The 23405-nt window shown below is 37.1% G+C and overlaps 1 protein-coding gene across 4 annotated transcripts in view; it reads left to right on the forward strand.

The window, feature by feature from the left end:
• ZEB1 (zinc finger E-box binding homeobox 1) overlaps positions 1 to 23111 on the forward strand; it is a 188280-nt gene extending 165169 nt beyond the window's left edge. For all 4 annotated transcript variants that reach the window (XM_011952941.1, XM_011952942.1, XM_011952939.1 and 1 more), the window contains 5 exons: positions 3978 to 4180; positions 7914 to 8019; positions 13403 to 15213; positions 17206 to 17386; positions 19988 to 23111. In XM_011952941.1, coding sequence (XP_011808331.1) covers positions 4151 to 4180; positions 7914 to 8019; positions 13403 to 15213; positions 17206 to 17386; positions 19988 to 20571 — 2712 coding nt within the window. In that variant the 5' untranslated portion in view covers positions 3978 to 4150 and the 3' untranslated portion in view covers positions 20572 to 23111. The remainder of the gene's footprint in view (positions 1 to 3977; positions 4181 to 7913; positions 8020 to 13402; positions 15214 to 17205; positions 17387 to 19987) is intronic.
• Positions 23112 to 23405: the final 294 nt, after the last annotated feature.

Here is a 23405-nt window from a genome sequence, read left to right on the forward strand (position 1 = left end):
TTATCTCATTATGGCTACTCTTGCTCACTATGGTTTCCATTTGCATGGACATCTTTTTCTGTCCCTTTACTTTCGATCTATATGTATCTTTACAGGAGAGATGAATTTCTTGTAGGCAGCACATAGCTGGGTTATAGTTTTCATCCATTCAGCCAATCTGTATCTTTTAAGTGGAAAGTTTAATCCATTTAGGTTATTATTATTGATATGTTAGAGCCTATTTCTGTCATTTTATTTTTATTTCTGGTTGTTTTGTATATCATTTGTTCCTTTCTTACTGATTATTATTGTGGTTTGGTAGTTTTCTGTAGTGGTAACATTTGAGTTCTTTCTTTCTTATTTGTACTTGCTCTACCACTGGGTTTATATTTTCATGTGTTTTCATTATGGTAGATATTTTCCTGTCACTTCCAGGGATAAGACTCCCTTAAACATTTCTTGTAGGGCCAGTCTAGTGGTCATGAATTCTCTCAGCTTTTACTTGTTTAGGAAAGACTTTATTTCTCTTTCATTTATGAAAGATAATTTTTCTGGGTATGAGATTCTTGGCTGGCAGGGTTTTTTTCTTTCAATACTTTGAATAAATACATCATTTCTTTCTCTCCTAGCCTATAAAGTTTCTGCTGCTAAACTGCTGTTAGTCATATGGAGGTTCCCTTACAAGTGATTGGACACTTTTCTCTTGTTGTTTTTAGAATCTCTCTTTGTCTTTTACTTTTGACAGTGAATATAATGTGCCATGGAGAAAATCTTTTTGAATTGTATCTGTTTGGGGATTCACTGAGCTTTCTGTATCTGGATGTCTAAATCCTTTGCTAGACTTGGGAAGTTTTGGCTATTATTTCATTAAATAGGTTTTCTATCCCTTTTGTTTTCTCTTTGCCTTATAACACATCAAAAATTGGAGTATTTGGTTGCTTTATAGTTTCTTACATGTCATGCAGGCTTTGTTCATTTTTTTTATTCTTTTTTTCTCTTACTAGGTTATTTTAAAAGACCTGTCTTCAAGTTCTAAAATTCTTCTTCTGCCTGACCTAGTCTATTGCTGAAGCTTTCTGATATCTTTTGTCTTTCATTCAATGAATTCTTCTATTCCAGAATTTGTTTAGTTCTTTTTTATGAAACTTACCTCTTTGGTAAATTTCTCATTCATATCCTGATTTGTTTTTCTGGTTACTTTGTGGTGCTTTTCTGTGTTTTCTTGTATCTCACTTAGCTTTTATAAGATTATTATTTTGAATCTTTTCCCAGGATTTCATAAATTTATTTTGATTAGAATCTGTTGCTGGATAATTACTGTATTTTTGGAGCTGTCATTTTTCGTCCTTTTTCATGTTTCTTATGTTCTTACCTTGATATCTACACATCTGGTATAATAGTTATTCTAGTTTTTTGGATTTGCTTTCATTGGTTGAGTAGGGCACTTTGGCTTTGATTCTGGGTCTATGTGGTAGTGTAATTTCTGTGTGATATATTTGATTATAAATAGTGTGAGTAGGGTCTGTGATTTCCTCGTTGGCTTAGGGTGCAATTGTTACTGGAGGCTGAGGTGAAGTTTGGCTGAGACAGGGATGCCAGGTGGAACATTCCTTGGGCCCTAGTCGTGGTAGTAACGGGCCTATGGTACCTGTCCTTAGACCACAGGGTGGCACCCTGACACCTTGTGTTAGCAAGTCCAGGTGGGCTGATCCTTGGACCTCCAGGTGACTTACTTGGGTGCTGCTAGTGGCAGTGCTAAGCTGGGCAGGTAGGCAGGTTCTCAGGCTCCTGGGCAGCGGATGTCACTTGGTCAATGGCAGTAGCAGTGGCAGGACAACCCCCTGGTTCCCTAGTGATTCACGCTGGTGTTGGCAGTGACTGCAATGGGCTGGGTGAGTCAGTCCCCAAGCCTACTGGTGGTGCATGCAGGAGGATGCCAGCTGTGGTGATAGTAGCAAGTTGGGTGGACCCAACCTCAGGCCTCCAGGAGGAGTGTTCAGGTGACAACAGTGTTGGATGGGGCTGGGTGATCCCCCAGGTCCCTGAATAGCATGCTCAGAAACTGGGGAGGTAAGCTGGGCCAGATAGACCTGTCCTCAGGCCCCTTGGTGGTGTGTGTAGGCACTGGCTATCATGGCAGGGGCAGGATGATTCCAGGCCACCAGCAGAGTGCTCAGGTAAGGACATCAGTGTTTGCACTGTAGCCTTCCTACTGGGGAGGGCAAGGTTTCTCTCAGTGGCAGCAGCCATAGGGAGGGAGCTGGGAAATGTGCGCTTTAGCCCCATACAGCAGCTGTGGATGGGGTAGCCTGTCCTCAGGTCCCTTATAAATGCATGGCAGCTCAGCTGCTGAGGAAATGGGGGTCACTGCCAGTGGCTAGCACTTTGTCCCCAGCGGTGGAAGCCCACAGTGGCAGCAGTCTGTTGGGAAGTCTGTCCTTGGGGCATGTAAAAATGTCTGCAGCTCCTCTGCTGGGGGGAAATATGGTCTCTTTCAATGGTTTGCACTTCAGCCTTAGCAGCCGCAACCAGCGTCAGTGGTGGCTGTGAAGGGAGGTATGTCAGAGGGGCTCCAGGCATGTGAAGATGCAGGAGCCCACATCTCAGAGCCCACAATGGTCAAGGGATCTCCCATGGCTAGGACTGCAGGAGTCCATGGTGGGAATGTGGACCTCTGGGGCTCTCTCACTTACTCTTTCCCTGCATTGGAGAGCCTTTGCAGGTTGCTTCACTTCCTTCTTCCTTACTTGAGGTGTTTCCTGTCACTTTTCTGTTGAATTCCAGTGTTCTCTCTTAGATGATCTATGTGAAGTGTGATTATCTACTCATTATTTTGGTTTTTCCTTGTAGAGAAGGTGAGTACCAGATGCCTCTATTGAGCCATCTTGAAGCCCCTCTCCCAACATGTTTGACCAACTGTTTAACATTCAGGTGCTCAGTCTATTATTTGCAAGCTGGTCCTTGAGCAAGACATTTGATTTATATGGACTTAAATAAAGGAGTATATGTTTAGAAAGCACTTGGAGATTTTATGAAATTATCTTTGGTGGTTTGTTTTTCTATAGTGAATTCAAAATGAAAATAGAGATGATATTTACAAAAAGATATCACTTAGTAACTTATTTCATTGAAGAAATGTCAAGTATGGAAAACTACTCTTAGTTAAAATAGTATTAATTGGCAAAACACTACATTTTAGGATTGTCAGGCTTAGACAGCTTCAAGTGTAAAAATAAAGTTCATTCAGTAAACTCTATTCAGAATGCCTTTGTTTTCTAAAAGCTATATATATTCATACATACACAGCTATATAGCAGATTTGCCAGTGTATTTCAATAGGGGAAATTATAAGCAGGGTCATGCATGGGATGTGTTTATGTAGCAGGCCGAGATCTGGCCCCCATCAGTCTTTCCTTCCCCACCTTACACACTTCCTTTTTGGTCTGAACTCAGTCCTGTGGCCACACCTACCTGCAAGGGGCTCTTGGAAACAGTCTGTGTACTGTTTCCTCTTTGATGATAATGACTTGGTAGTTTCATTTTCAAAATCAGAGGAATAAACCTTAAATAAATAATGATACATACCATTGTTACCAATAGACCCTGTTGTAGAGCACAATTCCCCTTTAATCTGTATACACTTACAAAGGCAACCTACATTTTAATTGTACTTTTGTTTTCTTTTCTGGCTAATCACATGACAAAAGGGAAGAATTATAGTTTAGGGAAAAATATGGGACTTGAAGGTCAGATAGCCCGTATTTGAACCCTGACTTCTCATTTTCTGGCTCTGTGACTTTTCTTTTAAGTTACTGAGCCTTCCTGGGCACCAGTGTTCTCTCTCTTATAAAACAGAGATGAGTATCATTGTATTGTTTTGAGGATCAAATATGAAATGGGTAGCACAGTATCTGGAACATGGCATAGGGAGTCAGTGGAAACTTTGGTAATATATTCTGAATGTTTTAAGTTTAAAATATATGATCTTTCTTTTACAGGAACACCAGATGCATTTTCACAGTTACTCACCTGTCCATATTGTGATAGAGGCTATAAACGCTTTACCTCTCTGAAAGAACACATTAAATATCGTCATGAAAAGAACGAAGATAACTTTAGTTGCTCCCTGTGCAGTTACACCTTTGCATACAGAACCCAACTTGAACGTCACATGACATCACATAAATCAGGAAGAGATCAAGTAAGTGCAATGACTGAGAGTTCACTAACTTTCCAGATTTTGACAACTCAGCCCTCAATGGAAGGCAAAGATTTTAATATATTTAAACGTTAAAAGAATGTACTAAACAGTGCTATATCTGCAGCCTTATAAAAATGAAAATGATTATTTATTTGAGTTATCCGGTCATTCCTGAGATTAAAAACCACATATGAACGTTATTTTAGAGGTGACTCAGTATTTTTTTCAGATAAGACCCTTTCCATCTTGACTTAATTATTTTGCTTATGCCATAACAGATAATTCTTCAAGTTTAGAAGATTTCAAATTGCATTCTATTAAAATGTTCAGTGTAGGAAAAATAAATGCTGACTATATAAACCACATTATACTAACCAAATTAACAAGAAAGTCAAATTTAAAAGCTTAATTTTCTTTGAACCAGTCACTATTTATTCTCAGTATAAGCTACTGTGGGTTTTTTTTTTTTTTTTTTTTTCCGCCATAGTAAAGGGAGTTGCCTCCTCTAAAAATCTGAAGTTTAGATTTTTTTATTCTGAAAACTTAATTTTTGTATGGTTTATTCTACTTCTATGTCACTGTGCCACAGTTTTTAGAGTATAAACCAAGACTGTTTTGTAACTGTAAGTTACATTTAAATTGCTGGTTCTATATTTAGGATTAAAGTCAAGAAAGCTTTTATCAGTTGTTCTTCTTTTACAAGGTCCTCATAACATCAACTATCAACAATGAAATTAATATTGCCTTAATTCTAACTTTAAAAATTAAATAAATTTTCAACCACACAGGGTTTGTGAGGGTATATGTTGGGGTTAGGGCACATTTCCAGTTTCTTACATCAAAGAATGATGTATGTCTACATACCTGAACTCTGTCCTATGGATGTACCTAATATGTGTCACATATCCCATAGAGAACAAGTTAGACCATTTACTAAGGTGATGGCTAGGCCAAACAAACAACAACAAAAAATTTTAACGGAAAAAGAATGACTGAGCAGAGTCAACCTATTACCTTAGTACTTTGGCAACAGTACTCATGATAACAAGATAATAAGAAGAGGGCGGCAATCAGGGAGAATAGAACCAAGATTTTATAGGTTAATGGTCCATAAGCCCATGAAGGAGCACTTGAAACAGGTAAAAGCTCCAAGAGAAGGATGAAATTAATACAGAGAAGGGATGACTGAAGGCAAACACCATCTCCTTCTAAGTGCCCCTATTAATGAGTCTTATCAGACACAGACCAGCAGAAGAGTATGTTTTATACCTTAGCGCTCTGATGTGGCCACAGTGTAGACAAGGCTTGGGAAAGAGCCTACTCACGTGACATTCAGGAAGCAGACCCATCCTGAGCTGCTGCCACCATATTCCCTCTACTCCAAGGGCCATCGTAAAAGGAGAGGACAGATTGAACTGGTGGTGAAAGCAGAAGATGCCATTATAAAAACAAACTCCAAAATATTTAATGAGCATGAAAACCAATTCTATGATGATTTTTCCAGTGGGTGCACACGTTGTAGGATTTACATATAAACTGTGGGTCAGACTAAGGTCAGGAAGGAGTTGTGATAAATATGGGGACCAGTAATATGAGGAAATATAACAGGTCTTGGAAACAATTTAGTTTGCAAGGTAGCAAACTAAAAGGTAGAATGTGTATTTTGCTGGTGCTTGAGAATCATACTGTGACTAACAAGCATTTTCAAGTCTTACTAACTTATTTATTCAACAAACATTTGCATTTCTTTTATATGTGAGGCCCTCTTCTGGGTGTTAAAGGCACAGTAGTGAAAAAGAAAGTCCTGATAGTAGGGACCATACATTAGTAGATTATATAAAACAGAAATAAAATAATATGTATTATGAAGAAAAATACAGCAGGATAAGAGGATAGAAAATGATGAAAGCTGCTAGGTTTCACAGAGAAGGGAGACTTTTCTGAGAATGGGACATCTGAATACAGTGAAGGAGCCAGTCATGGAATATTGGAGAAGGGCATTCCAGTCAGAGGAAACAGTGAAACGTAAGAAAGCCTTGAGGCCAGAACCTGCCAGGCACACCCTGAGAACAGCAGAGGCCAGTGTGAAAGGGAGAAAGGTAAGGCCAGAGAGGTGCTGGGGGCTACATATTATAGGCCCTTTTGTAGGCCAAGATAAAGACTTTGGATTGTATTCTCAAGTGCAGTGGGGAAGCCTGTCAAGGATCCTGGAATTGTTAATTTTTATTTTTAGGGGAACACTGACTGTTGGATGATAGATAAGAGAGACAAGAATGGAAGCAGGGAGATCATTTAGAGGCTTTTGCTGTAATTTGGCCAGAGATTTTGGTGGCAGACAGATAAATAAGATTGTTAGGTTCAGAATATGTTCATATGCTTGCTGATGGATTGGGTGAGGGTACATGAGTAAGAGGGTAATCAAGAATAACTCCAAAGTTTAAGGCCTAAGCTATAATCAAATAAATAAGAGTGCTATGCACAGAGATGGGAAATACTAGAGAAGGAGCTGGCTTGCAGGAGGGAAATTAAGAGTTTGGTGTTAATCATGTAAAGTTTCATATCTCTATCACCTTCCAACTGGCAATATCAAAGAAGCAGTAGGTTGTAAAAGTCTGGAGTTAAGGGGAGAGGTTTAGAGATACACATTTGGGAGTTGTCACCATATATTTGGTATTTTAAGTCATGGCTTTTAATGAAGTGGGACCTGATTCAAAGTAAGTACTAATTCTCTTTCCTTCCTGTATAAAAGGCAAAGGAAGTGAGATTCCAGTTGGGAGAGCATGAAGCAGTAGTTGAGTTAAGCCGTTAAAGGATGGGTAGAATCTTAGTAGTCAAAATTATGGGAAAACCAGTGAAGGAGTAAGGAATTATGTAAACCAAAGCCAAAAGATAAAGAGGAGCAATATGTGTGCAGGAAACCATGGCTCGCAAATGACTGAGACATGGATTTGTCATAAAAAACTGGTGAAGAATCATCTTGGAAACTCAGGGACTAAAATCTTGGAATCTATAGATTCGGAATCTTTATTGAGGGGTTAATGGGGATCCTTCAGAGGTTTATGAGCAGGAGTTGATAGAATTCAATTCAAGCAGTGCTTTTGTAAGATTAAGTATGAAGAATACATTTGAAATATGTGAAAATGGGAATTTGATAAACCAGATAGAAAGCTATTATAATAATCCCCATTTGGCTGAAAAAACTGGAAGTATCTTTTTAATCATCAAAGTACGTTTTGGAAATATCAAATGGAAGAGACAGGATAAAGTACAGGGAAAAGCCTGTCTTCTCTTCAGGACCTTGTTCTATTGAGTGAGTTTTAAATAGGTTATTCAGTATTTGTGGATGCGATTACTATATCTATGAATTAGAATGCAAACAAATTAACCTCTACTTCCTAGCAAAGTATATATTACTTTATTTTTGCTAATTTTGAATATTGCTTAATAAAGGATGAACTCTGTCTGATACTTTAGAAAGTTGATATTTTTCTGTATCAAATTCTGTCCCCACTGTTACTATCCTTTTTGGTAATAATTTCAGGAGTTACATTTTTGTGACTGCTACAACTGCTAGTAATTTCAAGAGGTAGATTTTTGTGACTGCTGCAATTTGAGGTCTTTAAGGAACAAAACAACCATCAGGCTCACAAAAATGTTACTGTTAGCAGATTGGATGTTCTTTAGTCTAAAGATCTTTTGCTTTACAAATAAAATACCAATTCTTTTCTTACAGAGACATGTGACGCAGTCTGGGTGTAATCGTAAATTCAAGTGCACTGAGTGTGGAAAAGCTTTCAAATACAAACACCACCTAAAAGAGCACTTAAGAATTCACAGTGGTAAATATCTTTTTTTCTTTCTACACCCTGAATATCAGCATATGTGGTAATAAATAAATATAGTAACATGTGATCTACATACATGATCAGAAACTCCTTGCATTTCTTTTGGCATACACTAATAGGGAGAAATTGTATGTTTATTTTATGTTTTATTAGAGTCTTAACCTTTGACTAAAGTATATCAAATTAATATAGTATGACATACTCCACATTTCCTAATGAGAAGATAATATAGCATGTTTTAGTAAGTACAACCTGAAAACACATTAACTTTCTGATGAATGTAAATGTCATTGCCTCCTTTGCACAATTAACGGGAATGGAAAAGAGTATAGAGATACGATTTGCATAAGAAAATAGGGAAGGGAAGGATGTCCTTTATTTGAGAGAAGTAGAAATGGAACTCAAGATTAGAAAATATTGGAGAGATGATATGGAGGCAATGAGAGGGGGGTGAAAGGATTACAGCATTAATGAGAATCTAAAAGAAAAATGTGCTCACCCACCATCTTCACCTGTCTATTCCATGGCATTCTCTATATTACTTACAAGGTTAATAGTATTATGTGATGAAAGTATTGTGTCTATTTTAGGAACTCAGAGTAAACAGAGAGCTATATTTACATGTCTTTGGAGACTCTACTTGAACAAAAGCACAAAAGGAAAACTTTCTAGCATCCCACGATGCCCTATGAAATCTGTTCATCTCCTAATAAATTTTGATATGTTATTTTAGATTTAAATAATTTTAATGCAAAAATTATTAACCATGAATGGGAAATTATGGGTGCTCACACATTGCTTATTTTGTGAAAATTATGTATTGACATTTACATTTTACAAACATCTTCTTATGAAAAAGTATAGTTGGATAGCTTTGTGAAGTGTAGTTGGTGATATTTGTTTTATTTTGGAACTGCATTTCTAAAAGTTTTACTGTATTGCTCATTAAAGCTAACCCTCAGTGTTAAATGTGCTGAAGTTACCACTTGAAAATGCTCAAACCAAGATCCTTACCAAAACATTTATTTTCACACATTGATTAATGTTTCTAAAAAGTAGAGGTTGTCTTTTGCAGCCCACCACAATATCCTATTTCTTAGCTCCTATGCTATTGAACAGTTTTTATCAATAATAATATATTTTAACAACCTACCTTCTTACCAGAGATGATTTAAAGTTGTTAATAGAGATATAGCTAATTTCAAGAGGGATTTTTAAATGTTGAAATCAGGGCAAAGGAAGGAAAATAAAGCTAACAGTAAGATTCATGTATATAATGAGTCATATTCATTTTGTCATAGTGCAGTCATAGAGGAAAATTTATCAGATCTATAAATAATACAAAGTTGGGAAGTATAAATCAGAATGAGGATTGAAATACTGGTCTAGAAATAAGAAGTTGAAAGTTAAGCATTGGTATTTAAAAATCAGTCTCAATCAAGTAGTAAATTTGAATGGCCCAGAGCTTAATATTAGCTGAATGTATGCTGCTACTGCTCAAAAGCTAATGCAAATTTAGGCCAGATCATGGAACACAAAGCTCCCACTGTACTCTGCACTGTCCACTCATTATGTACTTATTTCTGTCTTGTTTTTAAAACATTGAATGTGAAGCTTGTATACCTTTAACATAGCAAGTAATTTTAATTTAAAAATATGTAAGAAAAATTAAGAAAGGTTAACATGAAGCAAATTGTGAGGGAAAAAATGAATGCTGAGAAATGCCATACGTATGCTGGAAGTAGACCACAAATTAAGCTCTAAGGTTTAGGAAGTAAGAAAACGACAATCAGTAACCAAGACCCAGAGTGTCTGTAAGTAAAAAAAAAATCAGTTGCTAGAAACAGGACTATTCCTTCCTGATACCAAGTCCATAGAAAATATTATTCCTTGGAACAACATAAAGAGAAAAGAACAAAACAGAAGTTATGTAATCCTCAGAAATATTCTTAAAATAACACAGCAGAGAATTTGATAGCGTTTCTTTTTTAAATCAGATTATTCAACAGAAGCCAGTCATAGTTCACCGAAGTGCGATTTAGGAAAAGCATTGCTCCAGGGTGGCCATGTAGATACAGTTCAAGTACACAGCTCTCTGATGGTCTGGTTTATTCCAAGAGAAGATTTTCGAGCAAAGGCTACCCAAAGTGTCAGCTCAGGATTGGTACCAGTCTGCAAACCATGTGTTACTCATTCTTGAAGAGATAAGTACAGAAAATGAGAGTAAGCATTTAGCATTTATTATACCAAGACTTTGAGATATTTTACTATATTTTATAAAATATTGGTCCACAGTAGATTGGAAACTTAAAAAAGAACCAAACAAAACCAATTGGTCTTTCACCACAATTAGTTTGAAAAGTTCTGCTTGGAGTATCTAATAATGGATGAGCTGAATATCCTTTAGGAAACCTCCATAACTTTCTTTTCACATGACTTTGAAAAGATGTTGAGAATCAGGATCCAAAATTATACCCTCTAAAATTTCCTATATTGTTGCTAAATACTGGTACCCAAAAAATTTTGATCATGACCCTATGCCGAACCATGTGTGTTAATAATTAGTTGATTCTTCATGTAGGAATTGAGCGCTCATGAGGAAAAGGCCACCAGACCTCCACTCAGATTAGAGACAAAAGAACACCTGCACATGGCTGTGATCCACCCCCAAAAATAATTTTCTGTGGTCTTAGTAATTTTTGCCTGGAAAATTTTTATATCAGATGCAGCCAAACACCCACCTCAGCCATTTAAAAAAAAAAAAAAAAGTCGTTATACATAGCATACCGAACGTTGAGTAGTAAAACTTCCTGATGTAGCCTTCAGGCTAAACTACTTGTAAACCCTAACCTTGATAGATAAATTAGGTGATATGCCTAAGCTATAAACTATAAAGCTATGAAGCTAGAAACAAGGAGTTTTATAACAAATATAGTGACTTTGGCTTTAGAATAATTGTTGTGTAAACTTCATTTCTGGCAATGATAAAATATCAAGATAATTTTTAGCAATAATAATGATAACTAGCACTTATTGGACCCTTAGCTATGTACAGCCACATGTTACTTATTTGTATACATTCATTCATATAGTCCACAGGATAACCCTATGCAGTAGATTTTATTATTTTCTTCTTTTTACTGATGAGAAAATTCAGGCTCAGAGGACTTAATTAACTTGTCCAGGGTCACTCAGGTAGTACATGGCAAAACTAGGGCTGTGATGTAGTCATCCTGACCCATAGTCATTCCCTTACCTACCATTCTTCTCTGTCTCCCTGTTTTAAAAAATGAAATAGTCTGTCTTATCTAGAAGTCTGTGTCTCTAGAAGGAAAATAAGCATGTAGTTCATGTAAAAATGTTATCAAGTAATTAAAATTGTTAAAATAGAGATATACTAGAGTATATTCCTTGTTTTACCCCCACTGGAAACTTTTGTCTGATGTATTTTGAGAATTGAATCCTATTCCAGGCATCGCATTGGAAAAATATTGATAAATTGGAGAATCCCCAGAGGTGGGTTAACAAGCAGGTAAGGGTTCTAAAAACCACACCCTGTGCAGAATGTTTGAAGGACCTAGCTATATTTAACCTACATAAGAGAAGTTTAAGAATACATAAAGCAGCTCTTGATCCATTTGAAGGTTTGACTTGAGAAGAAAAATTACACTTGTTCTGTGTGGCATCAGAAGGACAAACTAGGATAGGGAACTAGGCATCATAGCAAGCCGACTTTGGCTGAAACTCAGCCTGTCTCTTAGTAGAATTGCCTTTTTAAAAAGTGACTAGCATTTGTTGAGAGCATACTAAGAGTTTTGCTATATAATCTCTCATGACCTCTATGACAGGCTAATGAGAATGTATCTGCATTTGCACATTGAAAAACTAAGGCTTGGAAAGCTTAAGAAAATAGTATGTGATAGAGCCAGGATTGGAACCCAAATCCATGGACCTCAGCAGAACCAGACAGGACCCTCTTGTGCAGGGCTGTCCAGCAGGTCCTAACTCCCCTTTTATTAAAGAAGCTCAAGCAGAGATGAGCTAGTGTCAAGAACAATATGAAATGAACCGTTCATTGAAAAGGAGGCTGTACTACAGGGCTTCTTAAATCTCTTCCAATTCTTATTTTTGGTTCTTCAAATAATCATATTTATTAGAAAATATAACTCACATTTTAAACACATTTTAACATTGAAGTTACTATTGAAGCTATTGTTAGTAGGGCTTAAGTTGACTTCCTCACTGCTTTTATTTTAATTCTTAAAAAGAACAGGAGATGGAGAGTTTTATTTTCCTACTAAGTAGACATCACATCTCATCATTCAACAATTAGGCATTCATTCATCCAGAAAAGGTTTAATGAGCATCTTTGCAACCTGTACTTTGATGGGTGCAAGGGATAAATGGCAAACAAGCCTCAGGCTTTTCTGCCTTACTGGAGCTTATAGTCTGTAACCTTTAAATTATAAATTAGCGAACTGCAACTATAACTTAAAACTCAAAGGAAACATTAGGTTTGTAGGAAAATATTCCATTTAGCTCAGTGCTTTCAAAATTTTCTACCAAAGTATCCCTAACAGCCAAGGAGAATAAATGCCTTGTACCCCACAGAGTCTAGGGAAGCAGCTTGAGGGAAGCCTCTGCAAGCCAAGGCTACTTTGATAGTGCATGGCTTTTCCTAGCAAGTCACACAAATGTGTTTTTCTCTGTTTTAATATAAAAATAATGTTTTATCATATCCACTATCACTAAAATTGAAACTCCAAGATGCTTTGATACCCACTACAGTTTATCCTGGGGGTATATACATTCCAGTTTAATAAGCCAATGCTTATAGAATATCTTATATTTAAAGTTTTACTCCCATTAGGGAAAAACTATTTTCAAGAAAGCCCTGTGGGTACAGGGATTTTTATTAATCAAAGATAGATATTCATACTTGTTAAGTCGTAAGGGACATTTTACTTTTTTTCTTTTCTTTAATGTTTCTCCTACAGATGGTTGAATAAAGTAAAATATAAAAAAATGATATAGGTTGGTGAAACGGAATAAGAGAAAACATACTTGAAAGAGTAGAATGTAATTACTTTTGGTACTTGAGAATTATTTGAAATTACAAAGGTTGGCAGAAATATTATACACATATGCTGCAAAGATTCCATGATTGGTTAGCAGAACATGTACCTCAGACCAAGTTACTAGCATTCATCACATTTATATAGGTTTTGAAGCTAAAAGGATGAATCTAAATAAAATTCTGTCACAAGCATGCATGGCAGTCTTCTTTTTAAAATCAATACACTTGTTTTAGGGAAATGAGGATACATAAAAATTTATATGTAATAATTCAGTGAATATAATTTTTTTGTTTGTTTAGGAGAGAAGCCATATGAATGCCCAAACTGCAAGAAACGCTTTTCCCATTCTGGCTCCTATAGCTCACACATAAGCAGTAAGAAATGTATCAGCCTGATACCTGTGAATGGGCGACCAAGAACAGGACTCAAGACATCTCAGTGTTCTTCACCGTCTCTTTCAGCGTCACCAGGGAGTCCCACACGACCACAGATACGGCAAAAGATAGAGAATAAACCCCTTCAGGAACAGCTTTCTGTTAACCAAATTAAAACTGAACCTGTGGATTATGAATTCAAACCCATAGTGGTTGCTTCAGGAATCAACTGTTCAACCCCTTTACAAAATGGGGTTTTCACTGGTGGTGGCCCATTACAGGCAACCAGTTCTCCTCAGGGCGTGGTGCAAGCTGTTGTTCTGCCAACAGTTGGTTTGGTGTCTCCCATAAGTATCAATTTAAGTGATATTCAGAATGTACTTAAAGTGGCAGTAGATGGTAATGTAATACGACAAGTGTTGGAGAATAATCAAGCCAATCTTGCATCCAAAGAACAAGAAACAATCAATGCTTCACCCATACAACAAGGTGGCCATTCTGTTATTTCAGCCATCAGTCTTCCTTTGGTTGATCAAGATGGAACAACCAAAATTATCATCAACTATAGTCTTGAGCAGCCTAGCCAACTTCAAGTTGTTCCTCAAAATTTAAAAAAAGAAAATCCAGTTGCTACAAACAGTTGTAAAAGTGAAAAGTTACCAGAAGATCTTACTGTTAAGTCTGAGAAGGACAAAAGCTTTGAAGGGGGGGTGAATGATAGCACTTGTCTTCTGTGTGATGATTGTCCAGGAGATATTAATGCACTTCCAGAATTAAAGCACTATGACCTAAAGCAGCCTACTCAGCCTCCTCCACTCCCTGCAGCAGAAGCTGAGAAACCTGAGTCCTCTGTTTCATCAGCTACTGGAGATGGCAATTTGTCTCCCAGTCAGCCACCTTTAAAAAACCTCTTGTCTCTCCTAAAAGCATATTATGCTTTGAATGCACAACCAAGTGCAGAAGAGCTCTCAAAAATTGCTGATTCAGTAAACCTACCACTGGATGTAGTAAAAAAGTGGTTTGAAAAGATGCAAGCTGGACAGATTTCAGTGCAGTCTTCTGAACCATCTTCTCCTGAACCAGGCAAAGTAAATATCCCTGCCAAGAACAATGATCAGCCTCAATCTGCAAATGCAAATGAACCCCAGGACAGCACAGTAAACCTACAAAGTCCTTTGAAGATGACTAACTCCCCAGTTTTACCAGTGGGATCAACCACCAATGGTTCCAGAAGTAGTACACCATCCCCATCACCTCTAAACCTTTCCTCATCCAGAAATACACAGGGTTACTTGTACACAGCTGAGGGTGCACAAGAAGAGCCACAAGAAGAACCTCTTGATCTTTCACTACCAAAGCAACAGGGAGAATTATTAGAAAGGTCAACTATCACTAGTGTTTACCAGAACAGTGTTTATTCTGTCCAGGAAGAACCCTTGAACTTGTCTTGCGCAAAAAAGGAGCCACAAAAGGACAGTTGTGTTACAGACTCAGAACCAGTTGTAAATGTAATCCCACCAAGTGCCAACCCCATAAATATCGCTATACCTACAGTCACTGCCCAGTTACCCACAATCGTGGCCATTGCTGACCAGAACAGTGTTCCATGCTTACGAGCATTAGCTGCCAATAAGCAAACGATTCTGATTCCCCAGGTGGCGTACACATACTCAACTACAGTCAGCCCTGCAGTCCAAGAACCACCCTTGAAAGTGATCCAGCCAAATGGAAATCAGGTAAAAACCCCCAATCCTGAACCTGGCTAGGAAAATGCTATTTGATTAATTTAAAGTAAGTTTGTCTAATTACAGTATCAGTCCTGTAGAGCCAACTAGGTTATTACAAACTGTCATTTTTAAAAGGATCAATGTCTGCTTTAACTTTTCTGGCGTGATGTCTTCAGTTGGTTGTTTGCTAATCCAGGGTATTGTTACCAGCTTAAAGTTTGAAATGCTATTCTATTGTGAAAGATGATTTATAAGTCTCAGCTAAAAACCTGTTTGAAGTTAGAAATAAAAAAACAAAATTGAAATACTCGCTAATTGGGTTTCTGTTTGTATAGCTAAATTCCTAAAATTAGTAATAGTTTCTGCCTTGATTATGGTCATTAATAAATGAAAATTATACAGGTTCATACCAGGCAAACTTATCTATCACTTTTATATACTAATACATCTGTTTATAAAAGGTTTTAATTAAACAGGAATGAAGTATACAAAGAACGCATCTTGTGAATTTACTGATCATTTTATGAACTGTGCATAAACAGTGTTCAGTCATAATGTATATGAGGAAGTGTGGCTGTGAACCTAAAAATATGTGTGCATTTTCCTCCTTAACTACCACTAGTGTTTACCAGAACAATGTTTATTCTGTCCAGGAAGAACCCTTGAACTGGTCTTACCCCAAAATCCACAATAGTTTTGGATAGAGCTATTGTATGCCTTGTTGTCCAGACTTTTTCCATGTCACTGATGTTGATGTTTTCCCTTTTTTTCCATCAATTTCTGATGGAATCAAATGAATACTAGAGACAAATTTGATATTTTATGCAAATATTTTCTGTAAGTATAATTTCAATATCCTGCTCAAACATGTATTTGCTGCTTTTGTTTTCCCTTAAATATTGCTACTGATTGGGTTTCCTGTATTTGTGATAACTCTTGAAAAAAATTTCTTACATGATCATTGAATTCCTCTAAATTTTTAGTGTACAGAACACTTTGAATGCCTTTGAATAGAAAAAGAGCCATCCTTAGCATTTCATATAGAATCACATGTCACTTGACTAGATCAAATAGCAGTGAGAGTCAAGTTACTTCAGCACCGGGGCCACTCACAAATGACAGGAACAAATGGCTGCACTTCTCTTGCCTCATAAAGCCATAGGAAATATTGTGAAAAACCTTCAACTTTTAGAAAATTTGTGGGTTTAAGGCAATGGCATGAAACACTCTAGATAAGGTAGAAAGATCTTAGGGGACCCAGTTCCACAACAGACTCCCTGCGAGGTTATTCGGCTTACATAAGAACGTGCTGCCCAAAATTATCTCCATGAGACTGCCTGGAGTTTCTTTTTATCGCCCTGGAATTCTAAAGGTTCATTTCGACTAGCAATTATTTCTGTTAAAAAGACCCTCCTGCATTGTTTTTCCATCTTGCTCCTTAGACAAGTGGTAGAGCACACCTCTCTCTTTTCAAAGAGACCGTGGAGGTTAAAGAACCCTGAAGTTCTGGAGGATACAATTGAAAGACCAGGTTTTAAAAATAGAATGTTAACTTTTGCTTAGTGAAACCCAGAATGAAAAAATGAAGGCAACTGATGCAGTTAGTAATGAGTGATTAATTAGCAAACTAATAAGTTAAAACCTGCAAATTTCTCGTAAAGTAATGACTTACATGAGACCGGATAAACTCTTGTTATTATATATTTTACATGCTTTCTTTTGGGTGTCCTTGCTTTCTTTCCAGTACCAGTTGAGTATATATCTTTGCTATAGTTTTGACCGTGTTATCCCCAACCTCACTCTTGTCCTTGTCACCTCCACCTGTGATCTGGCCCCACCCTTGGGGCGCATGTGCAGTGAGGATCAGTGTACTTGCTTTGGTCAAGTCCTTGAAAGTATAAAAGCATAAGTTAAAGTAGTTCTTTATCTCATACTTTTATGTATATCTCTTGTTTATCTTTTAATATTAAATTAAATTTTCTCACACCTTTCTCCCTCTAGGATGAAAGACAAGATACCAGCTCAGAAGGAGTATCAAATGTAGAGGATCAGAATGACTCTGATTCTACACCACCCAAAAAGAAAATGCGGAAGACAGAAAACGGAATGTATGCTTGTGATTTGTGTGATAAGATATTCCAAAAGAGTAGTTCATTATTGAGACATAAATATGAACACACAGGTATGTCAGTGAACACAAACATATTCAAAAGTGTCCATGATATAATATACTGCAAGATGCAAAATTAAAAACTAAAGTTTTAGAATTTTCTTTCTTCTTCTTTTTTTATTTTTTTATTTTTTTATTTTATTTTGAGACAAGGTCTGGCTCTAGTCACCCAGGCTGGAGTACAGTGGCACACAATCTTGATCTCAGCTCACTGCAACCTCCGTCTCCTGGGCTCAAGCCATCCTTTCATCTCAACCTCCTCAGTAGCTGGGACTACAGGCACATACCACTGCACCCGGCCAATTTTTATATAGATGGGTTTTGCCATGTTGCCCAGGCTAGCCTTGAACTAATGAGCTCAAGGTATCTACCCACCTCGGCCTCCCAAAGTGCTGGGATTACAGGCATGAGCCACCATGCTGAACCCAGAATTAATTTGCTTATTTTTTACTTCTCTGATCTGGCCATTTTCACCTGTTTGCCCACTTCCACCTAGTACTTAAGGTCTGGACCTTTTGGTTTTTTGCTTCATCTGTGTTTTTTTGTTGTTGTTGTTTTTCCATGACTTAATTCCTTTAAGCTGACACAGCATTTATTACATCCACATTCATTTAATGCAAACTTATGCTATATTAATAAAAACAGTGCATAGTACTCATTAATAAAAATATGAGGCCAGTGGGCTAAAGTCATAGGAAGACAGGATCTGGCTTCATAAAAGAAAAAGCTGCTTCTTCATAAGCGTGCAGCAAGCTGTTCTGGCAAGTCAAGATCTTTTGTTTTAAGTAAGAAGTTCTGCCTAAGAGGTTGGACTAGAAGATTCTAAGATCCTGTAATTCTGAGATCCTGTAATTCTGCCACAAAATATGCCTCCTTAGGTTGACTCAGGGATGGCAACTATAGCGCACAGGCCAAAGGTGAGCATACCCATGTTTTTCTAAGGCCTGTGAGGTAAGAATGGTCATTTTTGTTTTTGTTTTTACGTTTTTAAATGATTGAAAAAGACAAAGAGTATTTATGACTGACGAAAATTATGTGAAAGTCAAATATCAGCGTCCCTAAATAAAATGAGTTGGAAGACAGCATCGCCCATTCATTTACATTTTGTCTATGTCACCTTTCATGCTGTTCTACAATGGCAGGATTGAGAAGCTGCTACACAGACCATTTGGCCTGCAAAGTCTTTTAATACTCACTACCCTTTACGGAAAAGAGTTGCCAACTCCCGGCCTGTTTCATTCCTTCCATCAGTGAAGTACTGATACATTTTAACACCTGGTTCTCTGAAGGGTGAGGAAGCCCTGATTTGTGGTGTTTGCAGCTTTTTGCGGCATAAATACTCCCATCATGGTGGATTTCAAACTTAAATGTGATGTCAGTCAGCTTGCAGAATTCCTGAAAATTTAGCAGTAGACTCTCCAGCCAGTACAAACTGGCTCCAGCACACTCCTGTGTCTCTCTAACATGGGTTGCTGTAGAAGGGGCTGGATTCATCCTGAGCTCTTTAATCCCCTACCTGCTGTTCCCTGCCCCCACTACCAGCCATTATGACTACAGTATCCATATTTATCTTTCATATTCTTAAACTGTTTCGGTGTATTTTTTATTTTTACTCTTGTGAGAAAAGATAAAATTGTTTTTTCCTTCTTCAATCTGTGGATTCATACAGTGACACTTGGGAGGTTCTTGGAGCTAAAAACTAGTATTACATAAGAAAAAGTCACACCTCTCAAAACCAGCCCCTTGTAACTCAGTCCTCTGGTTCTCAGAGATCTAAGAAAAGTTAGAAAATCCCCTTCCTCTTCAGGCAAAGTTAAATATTAGCAATTATCAAAGTGAAAAATATATGTGAAAAACTACACTGTTTCTAAAATTAAAAATCATTTCTGCATTTGTTAGTGTTACCTGCTTGATAGCTCTGAAATTGGACATTCTCGATCCTGACCGTGATCTGTTGTTGCCAGTCCTTTCCATATCTGTGCAGCAATACTCCTCTAGCCCATGCGTTCTCAGGAGGGGCAGTATTGCCCTCACGGGCCAAAACTTGTTTCTTAGGGGACAAAAAAATCTGAGATACTACAATGGCTGTGGTTTTCTAAAGAAGCTCAGCATATACACTGTATATTTATGAGTTTTATCATATATAAAAAGTATATAGTAAACATTAAAATTTCATTGGGGGCAGAGCTTGTGACTAGGGGAAAAAAATGACTTTTTAGGGACCTTACTGGTAGTGATAATGAAGAACACAAGGTGAGCAGCGCGTCTGTCCCTGCCTGCCCTCACTGTGCTCACTCACTACCAGACGTCTCCCAGCTGCACTTGGCCCATTTTCCACCTCGCTGTCATGATGCTTGTATTTTTGGCATTTCAATCTCATGTAGCCCCCATTGACCTAATCATCTGCCCAGCAGAGTGTAGAGCACTACTTCTTTAATGCAAAGAACAAACCAAATTGCAGTATTATATTACAAAGAGTTTGGGACCTGGAAATGTTTTAAAAATGAAACTAACAACCCTCCCCTTTCTACAACCTGAAGTACCCCAAAAACTATATAAGGATTTTATTTGCTGAATACCACCATTTTATTTAACAGAATTCTTATTTTGCAGGTAAAAGACCTCATGAGTGTGGAATCTGTAAAAAGGCATTTAAACACAAACATCATTTGATTGAACACATGCGATTACATTCTGGAGAAAAGCCCTATCAATGTGACAAATGTGGAAAGCGCTTCTCACACTCTGGGTCTTATTCTCAACACATGAATCATCGCTACTCCTACTGTAAGAGAGAAGCGGAAGAACGTGACAGCACAGAGCAGGAAGAGGCAGGGCCTGAAATCCTCTCAAATGAGCATGTGGGTGCCAGGGCGTCTCCCTCACAGGGCGACTCGGACGAGAGAGAGAGTTTGACAAGGGAAGACGATGAAGACAGTGAAAAAGAGGAAGAGGAGGAGGATAAAGAGATGGAAGAATTGCAGGAAGAAAAAGAATGTGAAAAACCACAAGGGGATGAGGAAGAGGAGGAGGAGGAAGAAGAAGTGGAAGAAGAAGAGGTAGAAGATGCAGAGAATGAGGGAGAAGCAGCAAAACCTGAAGGTCTGATGAAGGATGACAGGGCTGAAAGCAGCTTAGGACAAAAAGTAAGCGAGAGTAGTGAGCAAGTGTCTGAAGAAAAGACAAATGAAGCCTAATTGTTTTTCTAGAAGGAAAATAAATTCTAATTGATAATGAATTTTGTTCAATATTATCCTTGCTTTTCATGGAAACACAGTAACCTGTATGCTGTGATTCCTGTTCACTACTGTGTAAAGTAAAAACTAAAAAAATACAAAATACAAAAAAAACACACACACACACACACACACACACAAAATAAATCCGGGTGTGCCTGAACCTCAGACCTAGTAATTTTTCATGCAGTTTTCAAAGTTAGGAACAAGTTTGTAACATGCAGCAGATTAGAAAACCTTAATGACTCAGAGAGCAACGATATAAGAGGTTAAAGGAAGCTGATTAATTAGATATGCATCTGGCATTGTTTTATCTTATCAGTATTATCACTCTTATGTTGGTTTATTCTTAAGCTGTACAATTGGGAGAAATTTTATAATTTTTTATTGGTAAACATATGCTAAATCCGCTTCAGTATTTTATTATGTTTTTTAAAATGTGAGAACTTCTGCACTACAAAATTCCCTTCACAGAGAAGTATAATCTAATTCCAACCCGTGCTAACTACCTTTTATAAATTCAATCTAGAAGGTAGTAATTTCTAATATTTAGATGTCTTAGTAGAGCGTATTATCATTTAAAGTGTATTGTTAGCCTTAAGAAAGCAGCTGATAGAAGAACTGAAGTTTCTTACTCATGTGGTTTAAAATGGAGTTCAAAAGATTGCCATTGAGTTCTGATTGCAGGGACTAACAATGTTAATCTGGTAAGGACAGCAAAATCTTCAGAATCAGTGTTTGTGATTGTGTTTGAATATGTGGTAACATATGAAGGATATGACATGAAGCTTTGTATCTCCTTTGGCCTTAAGCAAGACCTGTGTGCTGTAAGTGCCATTTCTCAGTATTTTCAAGGCTCTAACCCGCCTTCATCCAATGTGTGGCCTACAATAACTAGCATTTGTTGATTTGTTTGTTGTATCAAAATTCCCAAATAAAACTTAAAACCACTGACTCTGTCAGAGAAACTGAAACGCTGGGATATTTCATCCCTTCAGTTCCTCAGTATTGATTTTATGTTAATTGACTTTCAGAATTTCTCTACAGAAACGAAAGGGAAATTTTCTAATCTGCTTTATCCATGTACTTGCATTTCAGACGTGGACATGCCATGTTATTTGACTCATAACTGTTTCCAAATGTTAGTTATTATGGACCCAATTTATTAACAACATTAGCTGGTTTTTACCTATCAGTATTATTTTATTTCTTTTAGTTTATAGATCTGTGCAACATTTTTGTACTGTATGTCTTCAAACCTGGCAGTATTAATACCCTTCTTACTGACATATGTACTTTTAGTTTTAGAAAACTTTTATATTTATGTGTCTTATTTTTATATTTCTTTATTTATTACACAGTGTAGTGTATAATACTGTAGTTTGTATTAATACAATAATATATTTTAGTATGAAAATTTGGAAAGTTGATAAGATTTAAAGTAGAGATGCAATTGGTTCTCCTGCATTGAGATTTGATTTAACAGTGTTATGTTAACATTTATACTTGCCTTGGACTGTAGAACAGAACTTAAATGGGAATGTATTAGTTTTACAACTACAATCAAGTCATTTTACCTTTACCCAGTTTTTAATATAAAACTTAAATTTTGAAATTCACTGTGTGACTAATAGCATGATGCTCTGCAGTTTTATTAAGAAATTAGCCTAACCATAAAACTCTCATTTCCTTAGTAAGCCAAATTAGGATTACCTTCTATAAACAGTGTTGGGAACAATGTTTAACATTTTGTGCCAATTTGTTCCTGTATTCATGTATGTAAGTTACAGATCTGACTCTTCATTTTTAAGTTCCTTGTTACATCATGGTCATTTTCTAGTTTTTTACCAGATTCCCCCCATCTCACAATAAAATGCATCAACAAGCCTGAACTGCTGTCATTCTTTTCATCATTATCAGTATTTTCTTTGGAAAACTGTGAAATGGGATACGTTGTCATCCTGCATTTGGTTCATCTTGAGCTGAATTCGGGTAATACTAAATGTTTTAGACAGTCTCCACTAAATTATGGATTTTTCTTGTGGCAAAATGTTTCTGGAGAGGTCAGAGTTGACAAAACCTCTTCACAGGTTGCTCCTTCTTCTGAAATCCTTAATCCTCCACATCTCATGCTTCAGGTCATTTCAGGGAAGCCTGGGTTTAGATGCCTTTCTGATTCTGTCGGCTCCTGCACTTCTGTCGTCATACCTCTGATACTATTATTTCTATTCCTTCCCCACTAGGAACAGGAACCACGTTTGTCACAGTCACTCTCATTCCTCACTGCCTAACAGGGTGCCTGGCACAAGTTGGGACAACAGATATTTGTTGAATAAAAATATAATTTGCATGTTTTGGGGGCTCAGCTATGTTCTGACTTTTTTTGCTTCTAATTCCAGAATATATATGTTAAATGATCCTAATTTGATTATTTTCTTATAAGTCTTATTAAACAGTCATAATAGACATAATAAATTATGCCTTCTTTTTCTATTGCCTTACGATTTTGATTTTTTGAAAGTATATTTCTAGGTGTCTTCCTGGTGCTTAACCTCATGGTGTATGGCACAGGTATTTGCTGGCTTGTGGACATGACTACCTCCAATAGGAGTGATAGGACCAATCCTAGTCGGCTCTCCTTTTGTAGAATTAACTTTCCTTTCTAGGACCCCACATTCCTAGGTGCTTGCTACCATGTTGCCTGATTTCTCCTGTCACTGAGAGCAGCTACCAATAAATAGATTCACTGAAAAGGATTAGGAACTAAGAATAAACTCTTAGGAGGTATCCACACT

Source organism: Colobus angolensis, unplaced genomic scaffold (genome assembly GCF_000951035.1).
Source record: "Colobus angolensis palliatus isolate OR3802 unplaced genomic scaffold, Cang.pa_1.0 Scaffold352, whole genome shotgun sequence".
Lineage (NCBI taxonomy): Eukaryota > Metazoa > Chordata > Mammalia > Primates > Cercopithecidae > Colobus > Colobus angolensis.